At 49.1% G+C, this 25,371-nt stretch overlaps 1 protein-coding gene and 1 long non-coding RNA gene across 5 annotated transcripts in view; one reads left to right on the forward strand and one right to left on the reverse strand.

Annotated features, from left to right (window-relative positions):
* Positions 1-25,371, forward strand: part of CFAP57 (cilia and flagella associated protein 57) — a 67,091-nt gene that overhangs the window by 28,568 nt on the left and 13,152 nt on the right. For all 4 annotated transcript variants that reach the window (XM_004003513.5, XM_012116834.4, XM_060399528.1 and 1 more), the window contains 8 exons: positions 1,111-1,272; positions 5,289-5,444; positions 6,537-6,630; positions 7,235-7,425; positions 11,165-11,338; positions 14,873-15,031; positions 17,810-17,953; positions 24,954-25,070. In XM_004003513.5, coding sequence (XP_004003562.2) covers positions 1,111-1,272; positions 5,289-5,444; positions 6,537-6,630; positions 7,235-7,425; positions 11,165-11,338; positions 14,873-15,031; positions 17,810-17,953; positions 24,954-25,070 — 1,197 coding nt within the window. The remainder of the gene's footprint in view (positions 1-1,110; positions 1,273-5,288; positions 5,445-6,536; positions 6,631-7,234; positions 7,426-11,164; positions 11,339-14,872; positions 15,032-17,809; positions 17,954-24,953; positions 25,071-25,371) is intronic.
* The window catches only part of LOC121819116 (uncharacterized), a 39,808-nt gene continuing 26,356 nt past the window's right edge, over positions 11,920-25,371 (reverse strand). The window contains exon 3 of the long non-coding RNA XR_009596701.1: positions 11,920-17,827. This is a non-coding gene — a long non-coding RNA (uncharacterized LOC121819116). The remainder of the gene's footprint in view (positions 17,828-25,371) is intronic.

The raw sequence follows: 25,371 nt of genomic DNA on the forward strand, positions 1-25,371 counted from the left end.
ACCGCCATGCCTAGTCCTCAGCAACCGCTAATTCAGTTTCCATTTCTATAACGTTGACACCTTGATCATTTTATGTAAATAATCATACAGTATATATATGAAATTATCAAGATGTCAACATTATAGAAATGGAAAATAATCATACAGTACCTGGAGAAGGGAATGGCGACCCACTCCAGTATTCTTGCCTGGAGAATTCCATGGACAGAGGAGCCTGACAGGCTACAGTCCAGGGGTCGCAAAGGGTCAGACACGACTAAGCAACTAACACACAATCATACAGTATATGACCGTTTGAGAGGAGCTGTTTTTCACTCAGCATAATACCTTTGATCTCCATGTCAGTTATTTCATATATCAATACTTTATTCTGTTTTCTCTGAGTAGAATTCCATGGTAAGGGTGTGCCGTGATTTAACTGTCTACCCCTTGTAAGATATTTGATTTTTCCCCATAGGTCTTGGGCTGCTACAAATAAAATTGCTATGAACAATTCCATACTGGCTTTTATTTAACATAAGCTCATTTCTCTGGGGTAAATGCTCAGGAATACTGTTGCTGAATCATATATTGCAAGTATGTTTATTTAGTTTTTCAAGAAACTGCCGAGCTGTTTCCTATTCCTTTCAGCAATACACAAAAGATCCAGTTTCTCTGCATCATTGCCAGCATTTAGTATTATCACTTTTTTTTAATTTTAGCTGTGCTGATAGGAATATAGTGACATTTCATCATAGTCTTCATTTGCATTTCCTTAATGACTAATAATGTTGAATATCTTTTCATGTGCTTATTTGCCGTCTGTGTTACTTCTCTATTGAGATGTCTTTGTATCTTTTGCCCACTTCCTAATTGGATTATTGGTTTGTTTTTTTTTAACGGTTGATTCTTTCGTGTACCTAATAATTGACTCTAAAGATTCCAAATCCATTCATTCATTCATTCCCAGAAGCCCTTGAGGGTTCCTGTCTCACTCTTTTCTGAGATAGAATCTTCCTCCCTGGGAGGCTGTGCCCGGGCCTGCATGGGGTGGGTATCTTGCACAACCACTGACTCTTCCCTGGTCCGCACGGCCTGGGAAAGCCTCCTCACCATGCTCGTTCTCCTCAGATGTCGCTCACCTTTGACGACCAGTTCCTGCTGAGCGTTGCCGAGGATGGCTGCCTGTTCACCTGGAAGGTCTTCGATAAGGATGGTCGGGGAATCAAGCGAGAGAGGGAGGTGGGCTTTGCTGAAGAGGTGCTCGTTACCAAGACAGACATGGAAGAGAAGGTAAGAACTGGATCTGACGAAGAGCAACAGGGGAATTGCCTGCCAGACTGCGTCCAGTGTCCTGGGACTGGCGTAGAGCCCCTCCCTGGCCTGGCTTCACCCATGCCCAGTGCAGACCACCCCCACCACCACCACCACCCTGTGTCCTTCCCACCCGCCTATGCCTCTGCCATGTGGCCACTCTGACTTATACTGAGCTGTGCTCTCAGCCTGTGACCTAGCTCTCCTCTCCTACTCTTTGCAAGCAGGTGCTGCTGCTGCTGAGTCGCTTCAGTTGTGTCCGACTCTGTGTGATCCCATAGATGGCAGCCCACCAGGCTCCCCTGTCCCTGGGATTCTCCAGGCAAGAATACTGGAGTGGGTTGCCATTTCCTTCTCCAAGGCATGAAAGTGAAAAGTGAAAGTGAAGTCTCTCAGTTGTGTCCGACTCTTCGCGACCCCATGGACTGCCCCCCACCAGGCTCCTCCGTCCATGGGAGTTTCCAGGCAAGAGTACTGGAGTGGGGTGCCATTGCCTTCTCCTTGAAAGCAGGGACTGTGACGTAATTCACTTTAATGACCAACAGTTTCCAGCACATGCCAAGCATGTGGGAGACAGTCGATAAATACTTACAAAATTAACGTGGCACACTGAATATTCCAGTTGTATCTGTGAAACTTAAATAACAGCTGGTATCTGGAACCTTTTTTTTTTAAAAAAAAAAAAAAAGGTATTTATAAAACAGTCCTGAAATCCACTGCTTTCAATAGTAAGACAATAAAAGTAATAATATCCAGTAACCAACCTTTTGAGGGGGAGCTTCCCTGGTGGCCCAGTGGTAGAGAAGCCGCCTACCAATGCGGGAATCACAAGTTCGATCCCTGGGTCAGGAAGATCCCCTGGAGGAGGAAATGGCAACCTACTCCAGTATTCTTGCTGGGAGAATCCCATGGACAGAGGAGCCTGGTGGGCTACAGTCCTTGGGGTCACAACAAAAAAGAGTTGGATACAACTGAGTGACCAAACAACACACCCTTTATTTAGGTTTGCCACAAACCAGACACTGTGCTAATTGCCAGCACAGGAGACACAGGTCTGGTCCCTGGGTCAGGAAGATCCCCTGGAGGAGGAAATGGCACCCACTCCAGTATTCTTGCCTTGGAGGAATTCAGTGGACAGAGGAGCCTCTTGTGCTACAGTCCATGGAACTGCAAAGGAGCTGGACACGACTTAACGACTAAAAACAGCAAACCTTTTTCTTAGGTTTGCCACAAATCAAACACTGTACTAATTACTTTATAAGTATTTTCTCATTTAAATCTCACAACTGGAGAAGATACTATTGTTTTCCCCTATGTTTCAGGACATACTTTTGGAGAGGCTGAGTGGCATGTCCATGGTGCTACTACACACAGAGCTATTACAGTTAGGAGTAGACGCAGAGCACCAATCCAGACTTCATCCACAGCCCACTTCCATCATCATGGCCTCAGAGCACCTTTCCTCCTGTTGATCCAGCCAACAGTCCAGTCACATGTGTTTGGAGTGCTCTGAGCCCTGTGCTCCCCGAGGAAGAAGCCCAGTGAGTGGTATTCTCTCAGGGCGTACAGAGCGTGCATAGCTGTGCACTCACTGCCGTTCATGCAGAGTTTAATGTGCATTCACTGAGTACCTGATGTTTGCTGGTCACTGGGGTTGCACATGTGGAAAGGCAAGCCGGGCCCTGTGATCAGGAAACTCACACTCATGCAAGGGACAGCGACAAGTGGAAGCAGCAGGACCGCAATGCCAAAAGGGCCCCATCGTAGGATGATAGTCCCCTGGGGACTCCCGGAGATCACTCTGGGAGCTCCCTGGAACTTTCTGCAGGAAAGGGAAGTGGGAGGAAAGGCTGAGGGAGAGCCTGTGACAGTTGGGGTCTAAGCTCCTGCAGGCAGGCACGTGTGTCTCCTCCTCCTTCTCCCTTTTCTCTCTTCTTCCCAGAGGGGAGAAGAAGACACCAAACAGGACACACCAGGCTGCACCAAAGCCTGAGGAGTCTGGGCCCTCCTGACCCCGCCCCCAGCTAGGCCTGACAGCGCTGCTGCCAACCGGAAGTGACCAGTGTGTGTTCCCCTCACTTCTTGAAATTCCCTTGTTTCTCAGGCTCCATGCGCCCACGCTCATCATTGCCTGTAAAGCCACTGACTGTTCCTCCCCAGCAGCCTGCCTGGCCCTTCCTTCACCTGGCCTTAAAAGTCACCTTGCCCAGAATTCCCAGCTCTCACTTTTTCTTTATCCTCTTTCTGACATTCTGTGTAACTTTGTGATTCACCCAGGCTGAATTAGTCATTAGTCACTCATTTATTCATGCATCCAACTAGTACTTGCAGAGGGATCTGCCATGTGCCAGACACTGTGCTAGATCTGGGATTACAGGAATGAAAGACATAGACAGTCCTGGAGCTTATATCACGGGAGAAGGTGTGGGTAAAATTTTATTCATTTATTTATTTTGGCCCTGCCACATGGCTTGCAGGAACTTAGTTCTTCAGCCAGCAATTGCACCCACACCTTTGGCAGTGAAAGCATGGAGTCCTAGTCACTAGACAGCCGGGGGAATCAGATGTGTAGTGAGTGTTAGGAAGGAAACGGTGCTGTGAGAGCACCAACAAGGGGCCCTGACCCAAGCAGACTGGTGTCTGAGGAAGCGAGCCTTGAACAGAGCCTCCAGGACATGGACGTATGCAGATGGGTGAGGGAGAGTGCTCTGAGGAGGATGCCCCTAGCTAGTGGGGCTGGAGTGGAGGGGGTGCTGCAGAGAAAGGTTGGAGCTGAAGCAGAGAGAGGAGGTGAGGGGGCTTTTATAGCAGGTTTTAGACTTTGGAGATGGTTCATAAGGCCCCATTGATGATCTGAGTTAGGCAACGACTTGATAGACTTTCATCTGGAGAGACTTCTTGGCAGCAGCCACGTGGAGAAGGACAGAGGCAGGAGGATGAGCAAGTGCTTCCAGTGCGGCGTGTCAGAACCTGTGGTTCCGGCCAATAAATGTATCCCACTCATCCCCGGAAGACCCCCCAGGGCCACATGTTCATCTGAAAAGTGTTCATTTTGTGCTGACCCTGTTGCTGGTCCTGTGCTGGGCTCCCAGGATAAAGCAGGGAAGCAAGCCAGGCCAGGGCAACCCTCAGGGAATGGTCCGGTCAAGGGAGGTGAACTTCACCCATAGTCCTCTCACTCATCTGCACCACATCAGGTACCATTCCCTAAAACCTCTCCAGAATCTTTCCACTCTGATCTGCTCCCCGACCTCTGGCCAGGCCCTTACCATTGCGCACCAGGACTGTGCAGGGCCCCTCAACTAATGCGTCTGCCCTCAGTCCTTCTCTAGCCCAGCCTGGAGACACACTGCCTGGCTTTGGGCACTTCTCACAATTGGTAATGATATGTCTACCTGGCTGATTCAGTAACCGGTAAGTTCCAAGGAGGCAGGAGCCCTGATTCAACAAATACTTTTTGAGTGCCTACTGTGTGTTCAGCACCATCTAGGTACCTGAATACATCAGTATATAAAACCAGCAAAGATCTCAGCCTTCTTGGAGATTGAATTCTAGTGGGGGATGAAGACAAAAGGCAATAAGCAAAATAATACATAACATTTAAAAATGCCAAGATCTAAGGGGATAATGAAAAGTAGAGCAGGGTAAGGGGTGGGGAGTCAGTGCTGGGAATGGGAATAGCAAGGGGAAGGAAGCAGGATTAAATCAGGTCCATGTAGACCTGACTGAGCAGGTGACATTTAAGCATATTTGCAGGAGAGATGTGCGTTATTAGCATAATGCCTGTCACTCAATGGAGCTCCGCACTGAATAGGTGTTTTGGAGACAGAGGAAGAAGCTCATATGTCTCCAAGTGTCTGATCTGTGTCTTATGTGGAAAGATGACGCATGCTCTGAGCAGAGCTGCAGGTCCCAGGGAGCTCAAGGCCACAGGTTTAAATAGTCCGATTCAGCCGCGCTGTGAATGTTCTTGATTCTGTGTCCTCCTCCCAAAGGCTCAGGTTATGTTGGAGCTGAAGACTCGTGTGGAAGAATTAAAAATGGAGAATGAGTATCAGCTTCGACTAAAGGATATGAACTATTCTGAGAAGATTAAGGAGCTAACAGACAAGTTTCTCCAGGAAATGGAGTCCTTGAAAACAAAAAACCAGGTCTGTTGAATCAACAGCCTCAAATAAGAAATTTCACATTCACGACAACTAGCACTCTCTCAAACAATAAGACATATGATAATGTTGATAACATCAGAAATGCTTAGAGCAAAGTGCTAAGTGGAAAAAGAGAAAAAAGCAGAATATAAAAAACTCCTTATGGTGAATGCTACTAACGAGGTAAAATAGATACACCTAGAGCGATTTTTAAGAAAATAGATAAAGATATGACCATCTCTGGAAGTTGAGATTGTGGATAGTTTGAATTTAGTTCTTTATGCTTTTCTATAATTTCCAAATTCTCCTCCAGGAGAATATATTACCTTTCTGATAAAGAGAGACTTACTTAATAGCAAAATGAAAAGTAACAAGAAAAATAAAGTATGGAAAGAGAAAGCTTACAGAATATTGATCTCCAGATTGTCAGTAAGTTAAGTAACATTAGTCTAAATGGCCTTCTTGTCATTAACATTGGTCCAAGATTCTCCTGGAATGATTTCTCTCTTCTGTACAAACCTGCCTGGCCCTTCTTCCAACGCTGCCAATTTTTTGCTCAAGTGGTATTTGGTTCTTTTATGTTATCTCTATGGGTCTAAAAATACCCTGGCAGTTAACTTTAGTATTTCATTCATTTAATCAACAAACATCGGTGCCCTGTGTACACAGAATACAAAGTTAGGTCCCTTCTCTGTCTGCAAGGAGCTTTCCTGCTCCATTAAAGAAAACACTTTCTTAGAAGCTGACACATTTACATATCCAAGGATTTCCTTTGAGAGCAATGTGCTAACAACAGAGGAGTCAAATCAATCCTTACCTTTTCCACCCAAAAATCCATTTGGTGCCTGTCCAAAACTGAACTCATGATTGACAAGATCCATTTCACAGAAGGGATCGGTATAGAGAGAATATAGAACTTTCAGAGCAGACTATAATACAGATGAAAATGATAGCTTGAATGTCGTTCATAGAACAACGTAAGGGCTTGGGAAATGTTTGTGAGTGAAGGAGGCTATTACTTATACAATTGGTGCTTCTCACAGTGGTGCTTTCCGCAGACGTGTAGAAATGAGGATATTTGACTCTGTGTCTTAGGTTTTAAAAACTGAAAAAGAAAAGCAGGATGTACTCCATCGTGAACGCATGGACGACCTCCTGGACAAACAGAGCCGGGAATTGCAAGACCTGGGTGAGGCCACCCCTGGGCAGAGGGCGGTTGGTTGGGGGCAAAGTCCGGCAGCCCTCTGGATTCAACCCCAGTCTGTAAACAGCCTGCCTTTATCCCCTGGAGCTCACTGTGGTTTTTATTCCGGTGTATTTACTCATTCTTTAAACACAGGTTAAATACCTACTGCGTGCCAGTAGGAGATACAAAAAAGTGTGGGTTTGGAACCTAATAGGCTGCACTGGGTCCCAGACTCACCCTGACTTACTGGGTGCTCTAGGGAGTCACCTAACCTACCCCAGCCTCAGTTTACTCTTCCAAAAGATGGGGGCACTGATACCTGTTTTACATACTCAGGACATTTTTCTTGGCCCTGAACCCCCCAACATCCCTCTGCACTTTCCTGGAAACCTTTCTGCCTAACATCGAAGGGAGGGAATCAGGTTGCTTTATAAGACGATAGCGTGGGGACCCTGTAAGGAAGATGGGTGTGCATTTGAATCTGGCCTGTCGAAGCAGAAGCTCTAGCTGGTGCTGGAAGGGAACGGAAAAGCAGCCAAGGCTCCTGAGTGTCCCCGGGGCTAGCGCTACCATCCCTCCTGAAGTAACCTTCCTTGCTTCTCTCCAGAATGTTGCAACAACCAAAAGTTGCTTCTGGAATATGAGAAGTACCAGGAGTTGCAGCTCAAGTCCCAGAGGATGCAAGAGGAGTACGAGAAGCAGCTTCGGGATAACGATGAGACCAAGAGCCAGGCCCTGGAGGAGCTGACTGAGTTTTACGAGGCCAAACTGCAGGAGAAAACCACCCTCCTGGAAGAGGTACTCACAGGAAGCCGAGCTGTGCCTCCTGTTCACAGTGCCATCCCACAGCCCTTGCCCGGGAACAGCGCTGAGAGCCATGGGGAGCCTCGCTTGACCTCCTTTTCCTTCCCCACCTTCCTTCCTGAGTGTGCTTCGTGGCCTTGTTTTGTGCTGTGTCTGTGTTTGTGTTCCTGGCAGCTAGGGGCCTCCCTGAGTGGGGAGGTGCTCAGCCTTTCAGACCGCAGCTCCTTGGCTAGACTAAGTTCATCCCCATTGTTCTCTTCTAACTGTATCTTCACCGGGGAGAGCTTTCTAGCAGAAGCCTGTAGAACCTGGAGACGGACAAGGTACCTGAGCCATGGGGAAGGTGGTTGCCTGAAACCCTTTGTAGCTCCTTATGTCTCACAAGATAAAATCATTCCTTCACGGACTCAACAAACAGACCTGTGTTACAGGTTTACCAGCATAAGTGCTGGCTGGTCAAGCAAAGTGAAATGTGGGGCCAGGTTCTCGGTTGGGTGAGAGAGGCGGTCACGCAGACTAATGTTCCTCAAAATGTAGACGGGACAGTCGGGAACGCAGACACAGAGCACCTCCCCTCTCCACCTCCTAACCCTCCACCCACCCCCCACATCCCCTGCCGCTGGCCTGCAAGGTCAGAAAAGGCTGGTAGGAGCTACTGAGATCCTGGAGGCATGGAAGCTGGGATTAACCAGGAGACAGGGAAATGCAGGAGGTTAAGAGAGAGCGTCCAGGCAGAGCAAAGTCATCGAATGTTCCAGCAGATGGGGTTGCCGCAACATCTCATTTCCTGAGATGAAGAGAAAATAGAGAGGCCAGATGGTCTCCTTTTTGACACAAAATTCTGGCAGATGGTGTTCTGAGAGTGAGGGGGCAGGAGAGTCATGAAGGTGTGGAGTGATTTGGGGGTTCTTTGGTGTGTTTTTTTGGCTGCTCTGGGTCTTTGTTACGGTGCATGGTCTTAGTTGCCTCATGGCATGTGGGATCTTAGTTCCCCAGCCAGAAACTGAACCCACTTTGGAAGGCACATTGTTAACCACTGGACCACCAGGGAAGTCCCCGTATGGAGTGATTTCTGAAGGGAATGATCAGGAAGAGGATGAGCAGGTCTGTAGCTCAAGGCCTAGCTGCCTGGGACTAATTCTGGCTGCAGTCACCCCCCAGCCTGTGTGCTTTTCCACAGCAGGGCTCTGAGCGTAAACGTGTGAGCAAGGAAGGCACAGGGCAGCCCTGACCCAGAGCCGGGGCTTCACCAAGTGGTGAAAATAATGGTCTGCTGGGAACCAGCCACTGGGTCCAGGCCAGAGTCAGTAAGGAACCAAGAGACAGTGGATGAATCAAGACTGGGCCAGGGAACGTGGTGAGGTTGAGAGCCAGGGTGGCATACCTGAGATCCAACAGAGAAGTCACCTGTGCTCAGAGAACAGGGCCTGTATTTTAAGGCTCAGAGGTGGCACCGTGTCCAGGGGGTGGGCCTGAGAGTGGGTGCAGGAAGATAGGGTCACAGCACCAGGAGACATCCTAGGGTCCTCTGTAACCACCCTGATGATGGCAGGGAAGCTGCTGAGTTGGCATCCAGACGTCCTCGGTGAACTGGGACACTGCCCAGGCGGTGGAGGTGGACTCAGTAGGAAGTAGAGGGTGGAGGCCCCAGAGACTTGGCAGAGGCTGAGCTCAGATAGCAGAGAGAGAGCCAAGAGAATTCCACCCCCACCGCAGCCCACCTGATTCCAGTTCTACAGTGTGAGGAATGCTGCCTAGCTGCCCTGCCTACCTGCCCAGCCCCATTTCCGGTTGCCCCATCCAGCTTCCCACATCCAATGATGTGGAGCCTCCGGAATTCTTCTACACCAACCTCTGAGCCCCTGCTCAGGATGATGCTTTTTCACTTGGCTGCTGGTGTGCACCCTCAGGGACTCAGGACAAGAGCCAACTCCTTGACAATTTCCCCTAACCCCTCACCCTCCTCCTTCCCCTTTTACAGGGCTAGGCATCCCTCTGTGTTCTCAAGGCCCCCAGACCCCTTTTGTCCATGTGGCTTATACAACAACATCTCAGTCTACTGGGCTCTGCTTTTAGGGTGAATGGATCCTCCCAGAGTAGTGAGAGACCAGCCTTCCTCCCCAGACCTCTCACAGTGATAACAAGGCTTTTTCTCTTTTGAGTCAGCAGGATTTCAACTCAGAACTTTCCCAGAGAGATGCCTCCCAAATGTCATCTTACTAAACTGACTGGGATTCTTCTACTTTTTAGCAGATCAGGAGCAGGGGCTGGTGGGCCCCTCTAGGTTACAGACGGAGTCCACTGGCCAGACTTCCATCCAGCAAGAGTCTGGCCAAGAGAAGCCTTTGTCAGGAGGTCATTGAGCTCAGTTTTAAAACCACCTGCCTCTCTCACTCTGCAAAACACTCGGTCAAGGGATGGTATGTGCAACCTGGGAGAATGCCAGGGTCAGAATCAGAAGAAAGCCACTGATTCTGCTGAGTTCTACAATGTCCCCCTCCAGGCAGCAGTGAGCAAGGAGGGCTCCTGCCCCAGTCACTCCCCACACTCCACTAGGCAGAGCTTGTTCTCCCAGCATCTGAGCTCTAGGCCTTTACTGATTCAGCACCAACTCTATACCGTATACTGTGCTGGGTATTCACTGCGGTGGACAGAGATGTGGCCCTGCCATCGTGGAGCCTCCATGTCAAACAGGCATTTATTACGTGATGGGGGATATACAGGCTTCACACAGGAAATGATACCTCAACCAAGAGCTGGAGGAAATGTCAGAGAAAGCCGCGGGAAGAGGCTGGAACCAGAGGTACGGCGAGTACCAAGGTCCTGTCGCTGAGGACCGTGCACACTGGGGGAGCTGCAGTTAGTTCACACTGGTAGGAGCTCAGGGCGGCAGTGATGGCTGAGGCTGGAGAGGTGAGCCAGGCTGCCTCCTGAGAGTCTGTGGACCGGGTTCAAGAGTCCAGACTCTACCCTGAGGTAGACAAGGGTGAGGCAGAGAAGGCTTTCAAGTTAGGGGCGGCATGACCAGGTGTGTGGTTTCGAAAGCTCCCCTCGACTAGAGGATGAGATCAGACTGGAGGGAAGCATGACCAGAGGCGGGAGGCCCGCTGGGAGGCTGAAAACAGTCCAGGCACGAGATAGCGGGGGCCTGGGCAGTGGCAGAGGCATAGAGAGGTGGATGGATTCAAGAGGTGGAAAGGGCGGTACTGATTGGATTAGGGAAGGGGGAGAAATTAAAAAACCACTCATTCACTCAATATTTATTGCGTGCCTACTGTGTGCCGGTGTGCATTGTACACTGGGAACTCATGGTGGGCCTGATAGGCTAGGTTTTTACCCGCAGGGAACTTACATCTAACGGGAGAGACAATCAAGTAATTCCAGAAATAAATATAAAGTTGTAAGTATCACAGGTTTAGTGAAAGGAAGATAGAGGGAGGTGCTGGTGTCAGTGTGAAGAAAGCCAGAGGTGGAATGGTGGGTGTTCTGATGGGACAGGGATCAAAGTGACGGAGCGTGAGGCCTGGTCTGGTAGGGAGAGAGGGACAGACAGGACAGGAAGAAAGTGGAAGGGCCAGTGGACCCATGGCCTTGTTTTCCATGTCTGTGCTAACACTCGGTCTTTCATCCCCATGATAGCCTTCGATGCTCACCTTGCCCTGGGCCCTCTGAGCTCCAAGGTGCCACCTGTCCCCACCTCCCCAGGCTCACACTCTTCTTCTCTCCATGCCAGGCACAGGAGGATGTCAGGCAGCAGCTGCGGGAGTTTGAAGAGACCAAGAAGCAGATTGAAGAAGATGAAGACCGTGAGATCCAAGACATCAAGACCAAATATGAGAAGAAGCTTCGGGATGAAAAGGAATCAAACCTGAGACTCAAAGGAGAAACAGGCATCATGAGGAAGAAGGTACCGGGCTGGTCTCTGAGAGGCATGGGGGGCAGGCCTGGACTGCACTGCAGAGAAAGCATGGGATGGGTGGACGGACACGGAGTCAGCTAACAGTGGCTCTGCCCAGGGTAGGGGCCGGTGGGGTGGCGGGCACTGGCAGAATTCCCACCTGAATGTCCTCAGCTCCAGCAAGTGGGTTTGGAAAGCAGCGCCGGCCAGTGAGAAGGTTCCCCCTGCACAGACAGGCAGACAGATCCTTACCACACCCTCCAATGGGGTAACCACTGGGGCTCGTCCTCCTCCCTCCTGTTTACAGGAGACAGGGAGGTTCACCATGGCTCTGGGGAACCCTTTGGGCTTTCCTTTATTGGCAAGTGGGATTTAGAGTTTTCAGAGTTAAATGCTTAAAGTGGAAATGAGGTCTTTGGAGGTGAGATAGATAAAGTCTGTTCCTGGAGGTATCCTCAGGCCCTCAGCATAGGGAGTCAGGGGTGCTCCTGGTCAGACACTGTGGGTGGGAGAAGGATTGGGAGTAGAGGGTACTTAGTTTACAAGGCGGGGGAGAGGTTTGTAGTCACTGACGGCCAGGCAAGGAGGCATTCAGTTCACAGATCTTTATAGAATTGCCAGTTCAGTTCAGTTCAGTTCAGCCGCTCAGTCGTGTCCGACTCTTTGCGACCCCATGAATCGCAGCACACCAGGCCTCCCTGTCCATCACCAACTCCCGCAGTTCACTCAGACTCAACATCCATAGAGTTAGTGATGCCATCCAGCCATCTCATCCTCTGTCGTCCCTTTCTCCTCCTGCCCCCAATCCCTCCCAGCATCAGAGTCTTTTCCAATGAGTCAGCTCTTCACATGAGGTGGCCAAAGTACTCGAGTTTCAGCTTTAGCATCATTCCTTCCAATGAACATCCAGGGCTGATCTCCTTTAGAATGGACTGGTTGGATCTTCTTGCAGTCCAAGGGACTCTCAGGAATCTTCTACAACACCACAGTTCAAAAGCATCAATTCTTTGGCACTCAGCTTTCTTCACAGTCCAACTCTCACATCCATACATGACCACTGGAAAACCATAGCCTTGACTAGATGGACCTTAGTTGGCAAAGGATTGTCTCTGCTTTTTAATATGCTATCTAGGTTGGTCATAACTTTTCTTCCAAGGAGTAAGTATCTTTTAATTTCATGGCTGCAGTCACCTTCTGCAGTGATTTTGGAGCCCAAAAAAATAAAGTCTGACACTGTTTCCACTGTTTCCCGATCTATTTGCCATGAAGTGATGGGACCAGATGCCATGATCTTTCTTTTCTGAATGTTAAGCTTTAAGCCAACTTTTTCACTCTCCTCTTTCACTTTCATCAAGAGGCTTTTTAGTTCCTCTTCACTTTCTGCCATAAGGGTGACGTCATCTGCATAGCTGAGGTTATTATGTTTCTCCCGGCAATCTTTATTCCAGCTTGTGCTTCTTCCAGCCCAGCGTTTCTCATGATGTACTCTGCATAGAAGTTAAATAAGCAGGGTGACAATATACAGCCTTGACATACTCCTTTTCCTATTTGGAACCAATCTGTTGTTCCATGTCCAGTTCTAACTGTTGCTTCCTGACCTGCATACAGATTTCTCAAGAGGCAGGTCAAGTGGTCTGGTATTCCCATCTCTTGAAAAATTTTCCACGGACTTAAATTGAAGAAAGTAGGGAAAACCGCTAGACCATTCAGGTATGACCTAAATCAAATCCCTTATGATTATACAGTGGAAGTGAGAAATAGATTTAAGGGTCTAGATCTGATAGATAGAGTACCTGATGAAGTATGGACTGAGGTTCATGACATTGTACAGGAGACAGGGATCAAGACCATCCCCATGGAAAAGAAATGCAAAAAAGCAAAATGGCTGTCTGAGGAGGCCTTACAAATAGCTGTGAAAAGAAGATAAGTAAAAAGCAAAGGAGAAAAAGAAACATATAAGCATCTGAATGCAGAGTTCCAAAGAATAGCAAGAAGAGATAAGAAAGCCTTCCTCAGCGATCAGTGCAAAGAAATAGAGGAAAAGAACAGAATGGGGAAGACTAGAGATCTCTTCAAGAAAATTAGAGATACAAAGGGAACATTTCATGCAAAGATGGGCTTAATAAAGGACAGAAATGGTATGGACCTAACAGAAGCAGAAGATATTAAGAAGAGGTAGCAAGAATACACAGAGGAACTGTACAAAAGAGATCTTCACGACCAAGATAATTATGATGGTATGATCACTCACCTAGAGCCAGGCATCCTGGAAAGTGAAGTCAAGTGGGCCTTAGAAAGCATCACTACAAACAAAGCTAGTGAAGGTGATGGAATTCCAGTTGAGCTATGTCAAATCCTAAAAGATGATGCTGTGAAAGTGCTGCACTCAATATGCCAGCAAATTTGGAAAACTCAGCAGTGGCCACAGGACTGGAAAAAGTCAGTTTTCATTCCAATCCCAAACAAAAGCAGTGCCAAAGAATGCTCAAGTTACTGCACAGTTGCACTCATCCCACAGGCTAGTAAGGTAATGCTCAAAATTCTCCAAGCCAGGCTTCAGCAATACATGAACCGTGAACTTCCAGATGTTCAAGCTGGATTTAGAAAAGGCAGAGGAACCAGAGATCAAATTGCCAACACTCGCTGGATCATCAAAAAAGCAAGAGAGTTCCAGAAGAACATCTATTTCTGCTTTATTGACTATGCCAAAGCCTTTGACTGTGTGGATCACAATAGAATTGCCAATTCCTCCCCCTAAACATTTGGCCTTTGTTGTTGTTCAGTTGCTCAATCATGTCTGACTCTTTTAGACCCCATGGACTGCAGCATGCCAGGCCTCCCTGTCCTTCACTATCTCCCAGAGTTTGCTCAAACTCATCTCCATTGAGTCAGTGATGCCATCCAACCATCTCATCCTCTGTCATCCCCTTCTTCTGCCCTCAGTCTTTCCCATCATCAGGGTCTTTTGCAGTGAGTCAGCTCTTTGCATCGGGTGGCCAAAGTGTTGGAGCTTCAGCTTCAGCATCAATCCTTCCAATGAATATTCACAGTTGACTTTCTTTAGGATTGACTACTTTGATCTCCTCGCAGTCCAAGGGACTCTCAAAAGTCTTCTCCAGCACCACAGTTCGAAAGGAGCCAAATGCAAAGCCAGTTCACATTCTTTCCTATTAGAAATCACACTACTAGTCAATCCAGGGGCAGTCATGCCTTCCCTTCCTGGACATGACTAAGATGGCTCATCACTTAGGTCACTCATTGGTGACCTTGATGGAGCATGGAGCCCGACCAGTGCAGTCATGGGAAACTCTGGATCCACTGGGGGAGCTGGTCTCTGAGGCTCTAACGGCAGATATTCCTCCCTTGCATAAGGGATGGGACTGGATCTACTTGCACAGAAGGCCGCATTGCCCCTTGGCCTGGGAAATTCCTGACAGTCCCACATTCCGATGAGGAGCTCCTGAAAGTCTACAGGCAGCGGGGAGGGATGGAGGTGAGTTCACAGGCTCCGGTGTTCTCTGCGGTTGCCGTTTGTTCCCCTAGTTCAGCAGCCTGCAGAAGGAGATTGAAGAGCGAACCAACGACATCGAGCTCCTGAAGGGGGAGCAGGTGAAGCTGCAAGGAGTCATCAAGTCCCTGGAGAAGGACATCATGGGCCTCAAGCGGGAGATCCAGGAGAGAGACGAGACGATTCAAGATAAGGTAAAGGCGCATCCTCCGTCCCCCCTCAGCTCCATCCTAGCTGGACCCAGGCCATGAGGACAAAGCTCTAGACAGACTCCTTGCGTTTTGACCTCAATGGGGGATGAGCTGTCAGTGAAGTGCCTACTGTGTGCGTGGCACGGGGCTAAGTGCTGTCAATTCATCCCATTCAGTTCCCCCCAAAACGCCAGGGACCGTGAGCAACCCAGTTATATAGCTCAGGAAACTGGTTCCCAGGGCTAAGGGTCTCACCCAGGGTCGCAACAGTTTATAGGTGACAGACCTGCGGTAAGAACCTGAGTGCTGACTGCCAGGCCCCGGCTCGCCTCTGTGCCAGGCATCCCAGGGTGACCATCCCATGGACTGGGGACAGCTCACCTACCACATTGCCCGTGTGGTCCCCCTAATCAGAAGGGAACTCCCCTGCGGCGAGCCCTGAACCACTGGGGACCGCAGAAAGTGAAATCACTTTTCTGAATAACTTTCTCACAAAACAGTAAGACAGACACCTCACCTGTTGTGAGGTACACCACCTCCATATCCAACATCTCATCTCCTCCTCCTGAGCAAATCCAGGCTCCTCACCCTCCTCTCATCCCCTCTGCCCTTGTTGCCTTATTTGGATGCAACTCCTGGGTGGTTGAGAACCTGGGTTTCTGCCTAGTGAGCTAGGTTCCCGGGCAGCCTTTTCCACTGGCCACATGGCAGCTTCAGGCAACTGACCCAAGGCTTGTTTTCTCACCTGTGAATGGGGTGCTCAGGGGGTCTGACAAAGACAAAATGAGACAGTGCCTGCATGTCATTTCTGCAAGTGAGCATTTGCGTTTATATCTGGGCATTTTTTTAGGTAGGAGCCAAAGCTCTCTGCAGATTCTTAGAGTGTTTTTAATTCATTTTTGTTGGTGTATAGTTGATGTACAACGTTGTGTTAGTTCCATGTGCGCAGCAAAGTGAATCAGTTATCCATATGCGCGTATCCACTCCTTTTTAGAGTCTTTTCACATACAGGTCATTACAGAGTATTGAGTAAAGTTCCCTGTGCTGTAAGTAGGTCCTTGCTGCTGCTGCTGCTGCTAAGTCGCTTCAGTCGTGTCCGACTCTGTGCGACCCCATAGTCAGCAGCCCCCCAGGCTCCTCCGTCCCTGGGATTCTCCAGGCAAGAACACTGGAGTGGGTTGCCATTTCCTTCTCCAATGCATGAAAGTGAAAAGTGAAAGTGAGCTCGCTCAGTTGTTAGTTAGCTATTTTACATAGAGTAGGGTGTCTCTATTAACCCCAATCTACTGATTTTTTGTGCCCCCCCCCACTTGAGGGGTTTGACAAGAAAGAGGTTAAGACCTCTAGAAAACGGCACCAGCCTAACGGGTCTAACAGCCTTCCACCCTACTTCCCATCCAGGCTCCCTGCGTCCACACTCTGTAATCATTTCAGTCTCCCACTTTAAATTCTTTCGCAGCTCTCAACTGCATGCAGCAAGGGTCAGCAACCTTTTTGTTTCCTGTGAAGGGCAAGGTAGTAAATATTTTTGACTTTGCTGGCAGTGTGGTCTCTCTGCCACAGTTGCTCAGTTCCGCTCCAGTAGCATAAAATCAGTCATAGACAAGACATCAATGAATGGGCTTGGCTATGTTCCAATAAAACTTTATGAAAATAGGCAGAAGGTCAGGTTTGACCTGAGGGCTATAGCTAACCAGCTCCTGGCCTCCTGGATAAATTCTCAACTATTTAGACCCTTGCCTTCCTCCCCGCTTCCCCTCCAGCCCCATTTCTCACTGCCCCCATCTACCACCACCCTAACTCATGCAAGTTCTCGGCACCCTCGGTACACACCATGCCTTCTGTGTGCCAGCCTCTCCTACGACACCTGTCACCGTGTGGGTTTATACTTGTTGGCACATCTGCTTTCCCAGCTAGTGCGTTCCCTGTTAAGGGTGGGGACTATGGCATGTTTCTATTTGGAACTTGTAACCTTGGCAAAAGATCTCTGTTCAATAAATAACAGATAGGTCTACACTCCAGGTGTCATTGCCTTGCCCCAAGACTCAGTGGTGAAAAACCACTGTTTTATTATGCTTGCAGACTTGGTAGCTCTAGAATCTGGACAGGGTACCATGGGATGGCTTGCCTTGTCCTCGATGTCTGGGTCCTAGTGGGACCTCAGTTGGGTGACTCCAGCAGCGGTGGGCTTGAAGACCAACAGCCAGTGTGGCTTCTTCAGCCCCCTCTCCAGCCGCTTGGCCAGCATGGCTGGAATGCTGGGCTTAACTGGGACTGTTGACAGAGCAGCTCTCCAGCCTACAGGTCTCAGAGTGGTGGGACTTTTGGCAATAACAGGTGGCCTCCCCCAGAGCACGTGTTTCAAGAGAACCAGGTGGAAGCCCACTTGGTCTCCTCCGAGATAGCCTGGGAAGCCACACTGCATCACTCGAGCTGCGTTCTTTGGGTTACAAGCAGACCACAAATTAGCCAGATGCAGAGGGAAGGGATTAGACCCTGCCTCCTGATGTAGCAGCGTAAGGTCGTATTGTAGAAGAAGGTCTGGGCTGAGAGGTGCTGTCCAGGTGGGCTTTCTTCCACGCAGTCGGCCGCAACCTGTCCGGATGGGTGAGTGAATGACTGAAGTCTGGCACAGAAGCTGGGGAGTCGGCGGTGCCCCTGGTGGGGGAGCCCCCATTTGTGTCCCCTCAGGAGATCACGGGATCTGTGTGCTGTGCCTAAAGGGATTCCATACCAGGGCCTCCGGATGGCTGTTTCACGCCTCCCTGCTCTCACCCACAGGAGAAGCGAATCTATGATCTGAAAAAGAAAAATCAGGAACTAGAGAAATTCAAGTTTGTGCTCGACTACAAAATAAAGGAGCTGAAGAAGCAAATAGAACCTCGAGAGAATGAGATCAAGGTGATGAAGGAACAGATTCAAGAGGTGAGAGGCCATCTGGACACCCTGGCCTTTGTCCCGACCATTCCTGGCTGGGGTGGGGGTTGCGGGGGTGAAAGCAAGCTCTCCTCACAGCCTGTCTCTGCTCCCAAGGTCCACACCAGCCTCCACTCCGCACAGGAAGTCAAAGGGAAGGCCTGAGGAGGGGTCCAGTGGTGCAGAAGCAAAATGCTTTGAGATTTGGCTTCCCCCGGCCCCTTGGGTGGGATTTAACCCTGCTCCTCCCCCGACTCCTGGCTGCGCCCACGTTCTCGGCCCTCAAAGGGAAACCGCAGCCGTTGAGGCTTCAGCCACCAGGGGGCGATGTCTACTCAGCCACCAGCTTGTCCACCAGAAAGTACATCCCTCTGGATTCGACATTTTTTTCTTGGACTAAACGTGTTGGTGGGGGCCCTACGTGAGGCGGCAGTGTTTGGACTTCATCTGATAAGGAGCAGGAAATCCTCAGAGCCTCTTGAGCAAGAGAATGGCAAAATGAAGTGTGTGTTCTGGGAAACAAACAGGATGAAGGCAGAGAAAAGAGAGGGCTTCTGAGAGTCCAGTGGGGTACAAGTGCTCCCCTTCGGCCCGCTGCCTTTCCTTATTAAGGCGGGGTTTCCCCGGAAGCCTGCCTGTGCTGGGCAGAGAGCAGCTGACTGGGGTCCATGGTTGATCTGAAACTAAACTCCCAACATCCCCCTTGTCCAGTTCCCCCATTTCTCAGTCAGTGGCACCAAGACCCACACCGAGGTGCTTAAGGTCTGGGCACTTTCTAAGGTCTTCCCTTGTTAACCCCCATATCCAAATCACTGATGCCTGTCTGATTGATCTCCAAATGATATTTCAGATCCAACCCTGCTTGCCCTCTGCTGCCACCCACCACTCCAGTCCACACCTCCTTCCTCTCTCTTCCGGACTTGACCCCAGCCTCCAGTCTGGTCCCTGCATCAAGGCCACAGCAAACTCCCAGTGGTATCCCGACCCACCTAGAATAAAATTCAGACTCTGCCGAGGCCCCGAGGCCCCGTGTGATTCCCTCTCTACCTGCCCCTCCAGCCGTATCTCCAGGCTCCTTCTCCAGCTCTAGCCTGCAGGCTTTCTGGTGGTTCCGCGGACGAGCCATGCTTTCCCCATCTGGGACCTTTGCAGGTCTGTTCCCCCTGCCCGGAAGGCTCTCAGAATGACCATCACCTAACTGGCTGCTTTGAGTTTTTTCACATCTGAGCTCCTGTGTCCCCTCTTCAAGGAGGCCTTCCCTGACCATCCTATCCAAAACAGCCTCCTTCTCCCCCTCCATCTTCTCTAACTGTGCTGAGCAAAGCTAAACGTAAAAGGTATAGGATGTACCGACAGCCCCATTAGAACTGGCTCCACAATAGCTGTTGTGGAGGAAAGCAAAGCCTTTTCTCCAGGAGGTCCAGAAAAGAGGCCAGATGGTGCGATCGGTCCAGGGCAGATGCATCCGCAGAGGACTTGTCCTTGTGGTGATGACTTTCTCCCTGGCCTCTGGGATAAGGAAGAGTGTTCCCAGCTGGCCACAGAGCAGCTTCCTGGTGGCCTCCTGCCACTCTTGGATGACCTCAGGGCCCAAGAATGGCAGCCTGAGCGGATAAGAAGGAGCAGGGGCCCCACCTGCCTGGAAGGTCAATGTGCCGCAGGCCCCAGACCATCACTGCCTCCCTTCTCCCCCCACTTCATCTGACATTTGCTAAGTGCATTTCAGGTTGTCGTCTTCCACTGCCACACACCTGAAAGATTATTCACTTTCCCTTCAGTACCTGGACCAACCATGACTTTGATCCTCAGCAGGTAATATGCCCCCCTCACTTTGGGAATGAGTCAAACAGGACCCCTCCAGCCCCACTGCAGGTGCCAGTCTCAGCCAGGGCTGCTGTCTGGGCCCAGTTCCTTCCCCAGGGGCCCATGACCCAGGGGCTTCCATCTGGGGGTCAGACACCTTTGGCCCACCTGCTGCATCCCTCCCTGGAAGTTCCTTTCCCTACAAGAAGGAAGCTGCAAGTCCTTGGTGCCTTTGTAGAGGTGAGACCTGTGCATGGAAGGGGAATACTAGCCCCTCTCCACCCCAAATGCTTTTCCAGCTTCTCTTTGATGAGTCATGACTATCTCCTTCCTAGGGCAGGAGTTTCCAGAACCTTATTTTCCTTCATACGTTTTTATCTCTTCATCTAGTGCAGGGTTTTTTTTACACTCTGGGGTGGATAAGTCTTTGTTGGGGGGGGAGGGGGGCTATCCTGTGCCTTGTAGGATATTTAGCAGCTAGATACCAGTAGCAACCCACCCCCCCCCCCCCCCGCAATGTGACACCAAAAATGTCTCTAGATGTTTTGCCACGTGTCCCCTGCAGAGGCAAGCTGCCTCTCCCCAGCGCCCCACCCCATTGAGAATCTCTGAACTGGATGAGTAACACATGACAAGGAGATGGAAATTCCCCCACCAGGAGCAGGACGCTTGCTCCGCTATACCGGCTAGTCTCCTGGCTGTCCAGCCGGTGACTCAAATTTAACATATTTCACAATTTTTCTGTGAACTAGATTCTTTTTTTCTCAGTGTGGTTTGAGGCTTTGCTCATATCACTTCCTTTCTAACCTAATCTGCCATTGCTGACTTTAAGATTGTAGAGAAAGAGGCACAGCCAGCTACAGGCATTCAGATAGACCTTGGAGAAGCCCCTTTCTCTCTCTCTTTTTAAAAAGTATTACCTATTTAGTTACGTCGGGTCTCAGGTGCAGGGTGTAGGCTCAGTAGTTGCAGCATATGGGCTTAGTTGCCCCGAGGCACGTGGGATCTTAGTTCCTTGACTAGGGATTGAACGCATGTCCCTTGCATTGCAGGGCAGATTCTTAACCACTGGCCCACCAGGAAGTGTCCCCTTTCGCTCCTGCAGTGGCCATCTCCTTGGTCTGGGGCAGCATCCTCTCGCCTGGGCCACAGTGGCGGCCTCCTGACTGGCTGCCTGGTTCCAGTCTTGCTGTCACCATCAGACCTTCTAAGGTGCACGTCAGCTCATGCCACACCTTGGGTGAGACCTGTCAGCGGCTCCCTGAACTCTCAGGATAAAGGCCACGCTTCTGACCAATTTAAACTTCTGGCCAAGATAGAGTCTGAGCCTCTCACCATTCGAGCCTCAGCCCTAGAGTCCTGGATGACCCAGCTCAGCTGATCTGTCCAGCCCCCTCTCCCCCTTCCCCACATGCACCCCTTCCAAGGTCCAAGGGTGGCTGAACCACTCACAGCCTACAGAGAGGCACCAGACTCCCACACTTCTGGTCCTTTCTGTGCACGGCTGTTCTCCCTGCCTGACATTCTCCTTCCCAACTTGCCCTCTAAACCCTATTCCTCCTACAAAACCCGACTGAGCATCCCTTCCCTGGGGGCCACCCCCAACCCTCCGCTGTGCACGCACAGGGCTCTTTCTATCCTCACCGCGGACGATGTTTATCCTGTTCCACCTGAACTTCTCATTGACTTCCTGCTAATCGCCCTAGACCCAGGGCTTCTTGAAGACAGAAACTGCCTCTCAATCAGGTCCGTATGCCTTTGACAGCTGGCCAGTCCTTTCTAACAGATACATTCTTTGGTTAGCTGTGCGAATAACCACACTTGCTGTGTGTCCTCTACGAGGCGGCTCCACAGAGCTCTGCAAACATTGCATGTTTATCTTATCATTCTTCTTCCAGAAGCAGGTTGTTTCAGGCCTCCCTCCCTTGGCTCCCCTTTGCCCTTCTACATCTGCAATGCATTCATTCATTCACATGAATATTTACTGAGTGCCACCTTTATGCCAGGCATTGGGTCAAAGGGCTCCTCTGTCCATACAAAATGCTTCCAGTAATTAGGCTGACATTCTTCTAAACGTTGCCCCTCCCTGTCCAGGATGTGGCTCCTTAGGGCTTGCTGGTACTCTAGAACATGACTGGGGAGCTTGAAATCTGACCAAAGGGCCTGGGTTAGAGTAAAGGGGCTCCTCCATCCAGTCATGAAAAGACCCTGTAAACTCCCTCAACCTCCCCCCTCCAAAAATAATAGTCAGCAAACCTCTCTAATAACAGGAATGCTGCTGCTGCTGCTAAGTTGCTTCAGTCGTGTCCGACTCTGTGCAACCCTATGGACAGCAGCCCTCCAGGCTCCTCTGTCCACAGGATTCTCCAGGCAAGAATACTGGAGTGGGTTGCCATTTCCTTCTCTGACAGGAATGCTCACGTCCACCAGATTTGGCCTGTCAATCAGACTGCACTCCTTTGCTTTTGGCAGGAATTAAATCCGTGAAGCGCTCACCTACAGCTGGTCTCCTCCTAATTAGAAGGTCTGATTGTCACTCACCAGTCTTTGCTTAATAGCAACGCAACAGTGAATAGTCTTTCAGAAGCACGCGGATAGCTTCTTTTTCTTTTGAAAATAAGACAGTCTTGAGTTGAACTTTTCAAGAACTTTTCAACAGAATGATGAGGCAAAGGTCCCTTCTCAGCCTCCTCTTTCCTGTTTGATGCTTTAGACTGGGGACGCCTACATGCTGGTCCCGTCAAAACTTTCTGCTTTACAGTCGGCCCTGCTGACTTGTGGCCCCAAAGAGTCAAGATTCACTCACACAACTTCACAGAGTAGACAAGGAAGAGGCTTGTCCACAGAACCTTGCCTCAGGCTCCAGGTTCCAGTAGTCAGGAGTCATCAATTTATGAGGAATTCAAGAAAAGAAGGTTGAAGGAACAGAGACACTAAGGGGAAAAAATTCAGGGCCTGGCTATAGAAACACGTGATCTGGGCTACCATATCAGCCAAGGGGCTCGGGGGCTTCGAGGATGGCCAGGAATAAAAGGAAAGGTTTGTTCCAAAGGGGGAACTAGAAGGGAGGTGCCCTGGTATTAGGGGAAATACTCCCACTGAAAGACTTCAGTTCTCAAACATAATTTTCATTCTCTTACTTTCCTCGTGGAGGCACCATTGGTTTGTAATGGCATGTAAGTTTCATGTTACAACACTATGTCTCTACTTCAGTATGCGCTACAGCACGCAGAGTTGGTTTCCACCCATCAGCACACAGTTGCTCCCCTTTATTCATGTTGCCCTCCCCCTGTCCTTCCCCCTCTGGTAACCACTACTCTGCTTTCTGTATCTTGTGCTTGGCGTGTCCATTTACTTTGTTTTTTGCTTTTTTCAATTGAAGTATAGTTAATTAACAATGTTCTATTAGTTTCAAGTGAATACTTAAGTCATTCAGTGATATATATATGTGTGTGTGTGTGTATCTATATATGTGTGTGTGTGTGTGTGTGTGTGTGTGTATACACACACACACACACACACATATATGGGTTTTCCTGGTAGCTCAGCTGGTAATCTACCTGCAATGCAAGAAACCCTGGTTCAATTCCTGGGTCAGGAAAATCCTCTGGAGAAGGGATAGGCTACCCACTCCAGTATTCTTAGGCTTCCCTGGTGGCTCAGATGGTAAAGAATCTGCCTGCCATGTGGAAGACCTGGGTTCGATCCCTGAGTTGGGAAGATCCTCTGGAGAAGGGATAGGCTACCCACTCCAGTATTCTTGCCTGGAAGATCCCATGGCCAGTGAAGCCTGGTGGGCTACAGTCCATAGCGCCACAAAGAATTGGCCATGACTGAGCTCAGCACAGTATAAGATACTGCGTATAATTGCCTGTGCTACACAATACATACTTGTTTACCTACTTTATATATAGTGGTGTTTATGTGTTAAGCCCAAACTCCTAATTTATCCCCCCCAACCCTTAATATCCCCTCTGGTAACCATAAGTTGTTTATGTCTGTGAGTCTATTTCTGTTTTATAAGTGAGTTCATTGCATCATTTTTTTTAGATTCCACATATAAGCGATACCATATGGTATTTGTATTTGACTTACTTCACTTAACATAATAATCTCTATGTCCATCCATGTTGCTGCAAATGACATCATTTCATTCTTTTTTATGCTAATACTCTGTTATATATATGTACCACTTCTTTATCCGTTCATCTGTCAATAGGCATTTAAGTTGCGTCCATGTCTTTTATATTCCAAAGATGAATGAACTCATACAGTATTTGTCTTCCTCTGTCAGACTTATTTCACTTAGCATAATACCCTAAAGGTCCATCCATGTTATTGTAAATGGCAAATTTTCATTCTTTTTATGGCTGAATAGTATTCCATTGTGTGCGTGTATATATATATGTGTGTGTATGTATGTGTATATATATATTATATATATATCTTCTTTATCCATTCAGCTGTTGATGAACACTTAGATTGCTTCCATATCTTGGCTGTTATAAATAATGCTACATAGGCGTGCATATCTTTTCTAATTGCTGTTTTGGTATTTTTTGGATGAGTACCCAGAAGTAGGATAGCTGGGCCTTCTGTCCATACTTCTATTCTTAATTTTTGAGGGATCCCCATATTGTGTGGCATTGAGGCTGCACCAACTTACACTCCAATGAGTAATGCATAAGAAGTTCCTTTTCTCCATGTCTTTGTTAATCCTTATAGTTTCTTGCCTTTTGGATAATAGGCATTCTAACAGGCATGAGGTGATATCTAATTGTGGTTTTGATTTGCATTTCCCTAACAATTAGTGATCAGTTCTGGGTGTTCTTTGGAAGGACTGATGCTAAAGCTGAAACTCCAATACTTTGGCCACTTCATGCGAAGAGTTGACTCATTGGAAAAGACTCTGATGCTGGGAGGGATTGGGGGCAGGAGGAGAAGGGGACGACAGAGGATGAGATGGCTGGATGGCATCACTGACTCGAAGGACAAGAGTTTGGGTGAACTCCGGGAGTTGATGATGGACAGGGAGGCCTGGCGTGCTGCAATTCATGGAGTCGCAAAGAGCTGGACACGACTGAGCGACTGAACTGAACTGAACAATTAGTGATGTTGAACATCTTTTCCCATGCTCGTTGGCCATCTGTATGTCTTCTGTGGCTTACTTTCTTATTCTTGACTCTTTCTCCACTGCTGTCTATAGATGGAAGCTGAACTGGAGCGTTTCCATAAACAGAACACACAACTAGAGCTGAACATCACAGAACTGTGGCAGAAATTAAGAGCCACTGATCAGGAGATGCGCAGAGAGAGACAGAAGGTATGAGGATTTTCAGTGTCTGGCAGCTCTTGGATGCAAGAGCTGGCACCTGTCTGCAATGGGCAGCTGGCTTCCAAGAGACAGAGCCAGCCCATCGCTAAGATACATTCCCATTTTAACTCACATTCTTTACTTGCTCACAACCCTGGCCTATTTGAGGCTCATGTAAATTTATGTGACTGAATCCATCTGAGACTATAAAATGACTTTGGGTAGAGCAATCAAGGAGGTGGAAGGCAGTGTTATAAGGATGCTTACAACACTGGCTTGTGCATCCTGGGAAGGAGCATGCTCAGAGAGG

This window comes from Ovis aries, chromosome 1 (genome assembly GCF_016772045.2).
Source record: "Ovis aries strain OAR_USU_Benz2616 breed Rambouillet chromosome 1, ARS-UI_Ramb_v3.0, whole genome shotgun sequence".
NCBI classification, from domain to species: domain Eukaryota; kingdom Metazoa; phylum Chordata; class Mammalia; order Artiodactyla; family Bovidae; genus Ovis; species Ovis aries.